Genomic DNA, 9,164 nt, shown 5'->3' with positions numbered 1-9,164 from the left:
CCGAGTTCACACATGCTTCGTTTCAATGGCTAAAATTGAAGAACTAAAATTCGAATTGGTCGAACACCCACCGTATTCACCAGATTTAGCCCCCAGTGCCTTATTCTTATTTCCAAACTTGAAGAAATGGCTCGGTGGACAGAGATTTCCAGACAACGAAGACGTAATTGCCTCTGTAAGTGCTTATTTTGAGGAACTTCCGAAAACGCACTTTTCTGAAGGATTAAAAAAACTTGAAAAGCGATTGACCAAGTGTATAGAGCTCCAAGGAGATTATGTTGAAAAATTAAAAAAAATTTACCCAAAAAAAATTGTTTTTATACTTCATTCTAAGGACTTATTGAACTACCCTCGTATCCCTCAAAAAAGTGTCCGGGGACGTCCGTTATGATATTTTATAGCATCTCCGAATTCAGTTTTTAAAAATTGTCATTTTTGTGGGAAAAAGCCGGGGAAACTGTAAGTATCACATGCCCTTACGTTGAAAAAAAGTTTATTTTAAAAATTCAGAAGAGTATCCTCTAAAGTTAAGAATTATCTCAAATTAATTGTTTTTAAATCAGGATTCTTATTGTTACGATGCAATTAATTTCAGAAATATCAGAATTATATTGTTTTAATCAGGATTCTTATTATTACAATGCAATTAATTTAAGAAATATCTAAATTATATTGTTTTAAAATATGGAAGTTTCTAAACTTTAAATGATTTCAAACATATAAATTGGTAAATTTACGGTTTAAATGTTTAAATATCGAAAGTCCTCAAGCATTCCGATGTAAATATAAAGATGAAAATTCCAGGGTCGTCAATTTAATCACAGAAAAAAATTCCTGGTCATTTCCCGGTTTTTTTTTTTTAGTTCTCTAACATTTTTCACGGTCAATGAAAGCTAAAAATTCGAACTCTAAAGCTAAAAAATTTTTCATTTGAAGTAATAAAAATTAAGCTGCAAATCATTTTAAGAAATTTCAAGTTAGAAAAACATAAAAAAATAAACGGTTAAATTTTTGTTATAAACTGAACACTTCTTAAATCAGAAGTGAAATTATTTTAATTTTAACTAGTTTAAAAATCCGTAAAAAGCTTCAAAATTTTATTTCATAATCTTGAAACATCTACATGTTTTACATTTTTTCAAGTACATATTAAATTATTTTTGAATTTTTTTCAGAACTTCTAAACATTTTTTTAAATGATTCGAATTCTTGCTCAAACTTTTCCTATTTTTTTTTTAATTCTTCAAGATTAAAAATATTTGCTTAAAATCTTCCAAATTCATTTTTGACAATTTTGGAAATCTTTGCAAATATTCTCTTACAATTAATTTTTTTAAATCTTAAGTTTTTTTTAATTTTCCTAGGAATCTTAAGAAATGTTTTTTATTCTTTTAAATCCTTTCACAATTATTAAAAATCTTCTACGTTTTTTGTTCAAAACCAAATAGCCAAATTTTGTCGTTATACGTAGACACTTCCTTTAAATTATATGTAATAATTTCACATTTTTAATTAATTTTGAATCTTTTTACACCTAAATATCTTTTCAACTTACTTGAATTTTTTTTCTATGAATAATAATAGGTGATCAATATTTATTCTACACCAGAATTCAACAATTTTACTTTCAAATTACATTTTTTTAAATAGAACGATCAACATTGCAGTGTTCAAAATTTAATTTTGAATATTTGATTTATAATAACTGATTTTAAATAAACAGCAGAAAATTTCTAAATATTAAGAAGTTATTCTTTTTTTAATTAACAAATTTCGAATTTTAAAGCTACAAATTTTAGACTAAAAGAATATTTTAAATTTGATAAAAGTCTTTAAGTATAAACATATTGTTTTTAAGTTATTTAAGTTTTTTGAATAATTTATAAATTTTCAATAGGGCGTTTAAATTTAACTACTAAAACTTTCCAATTGAAACAGTTTAATCTTTAACGTTAAAATCTGGAAATTCATAAATTTTGAACTGATTTCGAATCGTCTTGTAAAATCAATTATTAATCACTTTGTAATCCTTAATGTACAGTTAAATTTATAAAATCATTACAATGTATATTCACAGTTAATCAACTAAAAAGTGTGTCCCCCGTCTTATAAACTTCCCGGTCGTTTCACAGTTTTCCCGGTCCATCGGCCAACTTGAAATTCTCTGATTTTTCCAACCGTTTCTCTTTACCATCTGTATGTACCAATTTTCTTCCAATATCGTTGATTATTTGTATTAGAAATAAATAAAGAAGGATTAAAGGGGGTAAAATAAATTGCTCGTAGATACATACCTTTTTCTCTATCCATGCCCCATATTGCATACAGTGTGTTTGATTGCGCAGAAAGATCCAGATGACTGCTTCGATTATCTGAAAGAAAAAAAAAAGGTTTCATGTTAAAAAATAGTCCACGCATCTATTACTCTTTTTACTAATGTACAGTTTTTTAAAGCACACGCCAAAGTTATCAAATAATTTTGGTTTCTGAAAATTTGAGATTGAAAAAATGGTGTGCTAGTTAAAATATATGAAAGATCTTGAAACTAAATTAATTATCCATCGGTCAACCAGATTAGAAAATACATCCCGAAAAAATTAAGAAATTTCGAATTTAAAGTTGGATTTAAATGAATTCAAATATGTCGATATAAAATTTGACTATCGGTTTCTTTCGAATCTTGACTCAACATGGAAGGTAGGTGGCAAAAGCAAATTGTCTTTGGACAGAAATAGCGTCAGGACGCCTGACGTCACGTCGGCGTTCGACTTGCTGCATCACTACATCGACGAACCAGTGCTCAAATAAAATTCCTCTGCGGTTCACCAGGTCGGAAGTCGGAACACACGCCAGTTCTGACGCAGGTACTTTTGAAGGAAAGCTCTATAGAGATTTTTTAATGAAAAATGTGATTTTTTATATAGTTGAATTCGTAATGAAAAAGGGAATTCATATGTATGAAAAGTAATTAGAAATTCTAATTAAATTCAGATATTCGACTCCAATTAAAATCTAATTAAAATATAATTAAAATTTCCTGATTTTTCCCTTACCATTACAATATTCAATGATCAGAATCTTAATCTGGTAATCTTTTTTTAACAAAGAATTTTTTATAAACAAAATAAAATTTCAGATGAAATTTTTTTTAGTTTATTTATTACAATAAGAAAAATCAGTTTTCTATCATAAGAGATGAATTTTCAATCCGAAAGGATGCATTTTCTATTATGGAGTTGAAGTATCGAACAAAAAGATGACTTTTTATGTAAATAGTTAACTTTTCAACAATTTAATTTATTGTTTAACCAACTTGTTGAATTCTTAATCTACGAAGATGAATTTTCATCCAAATGGTCGAATTTTCAAAAAAAGAAATTAAACTTCAACCAAAAACAGTTACATTTTCAACCAAATAATTGAATCTTTTAGAAGAGAGTTAAATTTTTAGGACACAAAAGGTGAATTTTAAATACAAGGGAATACATTTTATATTCTAATATACAAAGGCTCAACAAAACAGTTGAATTTTCAACTCAAAAATATGAATTTTTACCAAATAGTTCAATTTTTAAACTACAAAGATGAATTTTCAAAAAAAAAAAATTAAACAGCAACTAAATAATTTAACCTTTTAGAAGAAAGTGGAATTTTCAACAACAAAAAGATGCATTTTCAATCCACAAGGATAAATGTTCTGTCCAAATAGACAATAGATAACAAAACAGTTGATTTTCGACAAAAAAAAGGTAAATTCTGTTTAAAAAATGTAATTGTTGATATTTTAATAAAAAGATAAAATTCCTACCAAAAGAGATCAATTTTATAATAAAAAAGACGAAATTTCCACCAAGAAGATTAACTTTAAAAAAAAATGAATTTTCAACAAAAAACGTGAATTTCTAAACAAATAGTGGAATTTTCAATAAAGAAAGAAAAATTGTCGTCAAAAAAGGGTAAAGTTAAATTGTCAGTATACGTACAAGCTAAAAGATGCATTTTGCTTTAAAAGAGTTGAATTTTTAAACAAAAAATATGAATTTTGAACATAAAAGTTCATGAGAAAACTCGAAAACCATATTGTTAATACATAAAGTATCGTTTGTACCGAGGCAGTAAAGTAGTCTTTTTACAGCCGAGCGTGAGTTTGTAATAACTCGTCTACACCTCGGCTACGACTCGTTCTTGCAAGCTCATCCTCGGCCGTAAGAAGATTACTTTACTGCCTTGATGCACAATATACTATTGCAGGTATGTATAAATCAATATGTAACAGTAAAGATAAGGAGATCAAACTGTGGCTTATGAGAAATGTACAACTTTTTGGGGAATAGTTGGGAGGGGACGGGCTTTCCAGGGACTGGTAAGTGACGTATCTGCGAGAGCCAAGAAATTGCACGAAGTACTCTTGGAAAGAACCGAGGATGATCGCAAGTCACCGACTATTTTGACGCATAATTTGAATAAAACTCGTCTCCCAGCTGATACCGGCTTTAGCAGCTATTCCACTCATAACTCATTGAAAGTCTCCCTCCAAATATTTTCTTAAAAAAACTGCCAGACATTTCCGCCGCAAATGCATTAGCGTTGATTCTCCTTACTATTACATCGTGGTATAAATACATAATCTGCTTTGCGACATCGAATCGATTGTCCACTGTAGCGCAAACCTACCAACAGTGGACAAAATTTCAATCATTCAAAATAATACCTCGAGCAATACTAGAAACTTTTTATCGTCTTATGAATTCATTTTTAATAATAAAAAAAATGCAACACCTGTATGCGTACGTGAGGGTGATATCGGAACTAAGCGAAAATTGCTATACGATCGAGACAAATAACGTCACTCGTTGTCGAGCACGTGCCCGACAATCCTATATACCTACATATAATACATGCATATACCTGTATTATAGTGCATACCCACTATTCATACATGCTACGTCCAACTACCTTCGTAATCGATAAAAACTTCGTCACGACTCACGAGCTTCATCAGCACACTGCGGACGTAATCACCCCGTAAATTATAATCAAATAAAATTACTTAAAGAGACTATTAGTATCGCTCAATCAAGATGAACACAACTTTACTAACATATTGATCAGTTCTACAAATAATTACATTTTTCCCTGGAAAATTCTTTTTTATAAATCAGTTTCTTTTATGAATAAAAGAACAATTATTTATGAAATATAGTTAATTGTTCTAAAACTGAAATCCTTGAAGCTTGATGCTTTCCAACATTCAATACAATTTTCAGGTTTTGCAGGTTCTTCAATCTTGAAGATCTCTTATATATTAAATAAAATACTGGTAAAATAGAAATGCATGTATCAAACTGACTGAAAGGCTTAAAAATTAGAATTTGTCGCATGTTACAAAAAAATTTGCATGGATATTTTAAAGATCATGCAAACCAAAAATAATTTCGAAAACCCAAACTTTTTCTACTAGAAACATTCCCTCATTTTTAAATGTTGTTATTTTTAAGTTTTTGTAAATTTAAATACCTGTTTTTAGATTATGTTCTTTTAATTGCGAAAAATTTGTATTTAATTTATCATTTATAATACACATTACTTCATTACTAATGTTTCAAAGCTATAAAGCTTCAAATTAAAAATGATTTTATACTGAATTCTAAACTCGCAAAATTAAAAACATGTATGTAATTGTAAACGCTTTCAATTTCATATTTTGAAATTTTAAATGTAGCTAAAGTTAAAAAATTCAAATGAACAATTTTTTTACTGGTTGCTTCACACAGCAGAAAAAGTTCTAAATATTAGTTCCTATAAATTATGAAGTAAAGTTGTACCTAATTAATTACCTAAAAATTTTTTAACTATTAAGGCTTTGAATTTGATGCCGTATAACTAAAATGTGAACTGATGAATTTGAAATTAATTGGTTTGAAAAATTTAAATCTTTAGGGTGACCGCTTTAATCAAAATTCAATACTTACAAATGTAATATTTTTAAATAGAAAAATAAAAATGTTAACGTTCAAACTTGAAATTAAAAACAAATTAGAATCGAATTCTAGTTAATTATTATTTAATTTTTAATACTCGAAGTACAGGTCAATTTTAAACACCATTACTTAAAATTCTCTTTAAATTCTCAATGTGAGCTTGAAAAAGAAGACCTAAAATGGAAAATTTTCAAAGGTAAAGATTTTGGAATTACACAATTTAAACTGAATATTCCAATAATTGAAAAAGTTAACACTTACGCTTTATACAATAACAAATTGAAATCGAGCTTATTTAAAATTGCATTACATCGTATGATATAAAATTTGTGACATTTCAAGTGATTGAATAGATATTTCTTCTAAAAATTTATAAACTTATTCGTGACTTTGCTATTTTGCAACAAATTATTTTTTTCTTCTCTTGAAGAAACGTCCCCTTTTTCTCGTTTCTTTTTCGCTTAAATTTGAACTAAAATTTAATGAAACCAAATATAAAAATCTAGCTATTCTTGGTTCAAAGTTAATTTTTTTTTTTGTTGAAAAGGCTACAATTATGTTTTTGGTTCGTGACTTTTCTCGTTAGGTTAAAAATTCTACTACTTGGTTGTAAATGTAAGGTGAAAATTAATTTGATTTGTTGAGAATTTTGTTTCATTTTTGGTTGAAAATAATTTTAACTGCAATATAAATTATTCCATTTTTAGTTGAAGTAGTCTTTTTTGAAGTAGTCCATTTTTGGTCAACATTTTTACCTTTATTCATCATTTTGTTTGAGGATTCTTCTGGTTAATAAATGTGTTTTTTTTTTAAATTAGTTGCTTTAACTACAAATTTAACAATGAAATATTTGGTTTTAAAATTCTTCTTTTAGTTGAAAACTCAACTATTTGGTAGAAAACTCAAATATTTTGTTGAACATTAATCTTCTTGGTTGAAAATTCCTCTCTTTCAGCCGAAAATGAATGTTTTTAACAATGAATTTTTTTAACAAGAGAAATTTCACGTGTTATAAACCTTTTGACTCCCCCACCCCACACCTATTTGACGCTCCCAAAGGCCTCAAATTTCAATGACGTATTTCCGTCATTCTGTCAAAATAGCGGAGTCGAGTGATTATTCTGTTTTAGAAACTAGAAAACTGGGTCAAAATAATATTAAGAAAGAGATGGACCTAGCCTAGAAAACCTTTAGCCTCTTTTCTACTTTCACCCTCTTCCTCTTATGTCACGACTGAGGGATCAACATGCAACCCGCGTGTACAATACGTTCAAATACAATCTTCTTGTGTAGGATGTACGTAAAGAGAAGGGCCTGCCCTACATTCTACACGCGTGACTTTTATGAGACGGAAGAACCTGTCTCGACACACGAGCTTCTTTGTCAAGATCAACGTCATCGGCAGTTTACGTGATTCCTCCTCTAGTATATGACTTTTTCACAGACGCATAATCATTTTATAACTTCATAAAAACTGCAGGCGCCAGATATAAACAAGTCATCTGAGAAGACTAGAAAATCTACGCTTTTGGAATATTTACCACTTTATAGAATTATATAATTATTATTATTTATAATTATCAGGGTGGCGATTAGGCGGACGATTTAAATTCACGGTCATTTCCCGGTTTCTCCCGGTAAAATTTTTCAATTTTCCTGGTCAACTAAAAGCAACATTTTCATATTTGCCGTCAAACGCAAACCTTTATTTTAATTCGCGACGTTCAATTCAAAACATCTTTAAACTTTTAGTAGAAAACAATTAATTTTCAACAAAAATACGAATTTCAAACAAAAAAAAAAGTTGAATTTTCAACATACTGCTGAATTTTCAACAAAAACAAAATTAATTTTCACTAAAAAAGATAAATTGTCAACCAAAAGTTAAACAATTAAATTTCAAGGTAAAAAAATTAATGGCCAACCAACCAACCAGATGGAGTTTCAATAAAAATTATAACTCTTTAACTATAATTGTATAATTTCAAACCAGAAAGGTGAATTTTCAAATGAAATGATAATTATTTTACTGGAATAATTAATTTTTAACAAAACGATGAATTTGAAACCAAGAAGATTCATTTCTACTGAAACTAAAATTATGGAATTAATTTCTACTACAACTAAAATTATTAAATATTTAACTGGAATAATAATTATATTTTCAGTTTAAAAAAATATAACCAATACACAAACAAATTTTTAACAAAATAGTTAAATTTTCGGCAAAAACCTCTTTTCATCCAAAGAAAAGACAATTTTTTAAAATCAAAAAGCTCTATTTAAAACAAAGAAATTAATTTTTTATTAAAATGATGAAAGACGTTCAACCAATAATATTATTGGTAACAAGAGTTCAAGTTTCACCCGAGTAATTATATTTCCAGCCTAAACGATGAATTTTCAATGAAAATGATCAATATTTCACCACAAGACTTGAATTTTTAAACAAGAGTATTAACTTGCAAATAAAAAGATAATTTTCAACCAAAAAAAATCATTTAAAAAAAAACACGGGGATTTTAAACGAAATACTTACATTTTTAATTAAAGACCAATTTTAATCCAAATTGTTGAATTATGAACTAGAAAAGATAAATTTCCAACTAAAAATGGAACAGCTAAATGTTCAATTAAAGAAATTATTTTCAACCAAGCTTATGAACATTCAACTAAAATGTTGAATCTTCAACTGGAATAGTCGGACCTTATAACAAGAAGGATGAATTTTCAACTATAAAGATTAATTTTCTACAAAAGAAAAGAAGAATTTTCTACAAAATACATAAATTTTCAAACAAATAGTTCAATTTTGAAATTTAAAAAATCAGTTTTAAACAAAAAATAGAGTACACCAAACTCTCGCTTTCAGTCAAGTGCCAGGGGTTGCCTCAAATTGCCTTGAACTGGTTTCGGGGGGATCAAAACGTAAACAGTGACGGCCGCCTGACTGCTGAATCGCTTCCAATTGGAATATACATACATATATACATACATACATACATACATGCAGTGTGTCCCATATTTATAGGGCCACCCCATTTTTTAAGGATAATTTTTTTTCTATTGGAACAAACTGCGCCAAATTTTTTGAGTGAATAAATGAGTCGAGTTAACGATTTTTCCTAAAATATAGAGCTCGCAATTCCATTCGTTCATTTATTTGGGCATTTTTTCGAAAAA

At 28.2% G+C, this 9,164-nt stretch overlaps 1 protein-coding gene across 1 annotated transcript in view; it reads right to left on the bottom strand.

Annotated features, from left to right (window-relative positions):
- Nucleotides 1-9,164, bottom strand: part of LOC117167467 — a 78,266-nt gene that overhangs the window by 45,609 nt on the left and 23,493 nt on the right. Inside the window, exon 2 of the mRNA XM_033352426.1 lies at nucleotides 2,295-2,372. Within this exon, the coding sequence (XP_033208317.1) occupies nucleotides 2,295-2,324 (30 nt within the window). The 5' untranslated portion in view covers nucleotides 2,325-2,372. The remainder of the gene's footprint in view (nucleotides 1-2,294; nucleotides 2,373-9,164) is intronic.

Source organism: Belonocnema kinseyi, chromosome 2 (assembly GCF_010883055.1).
Source record: "Belonocnema kinseyi isolate 2016_QV_RU_SX_M_011 chromosome 2, B_treatae_v1, whole genome shotgun sequence".
In the NCBI taxonomy this organism is placed as follows: domain Eukaryota; kingdom Metazoa; phylum Arthropoda; class Insecta; order Hymenoptera; family Cynipidae; genus Belonocnema; species Belonocnema kinseyi.
Note: the sequence above shows the minus strand (reverse complement) of the source record. Positions and strands in the feature narration are given on the sequence as shown.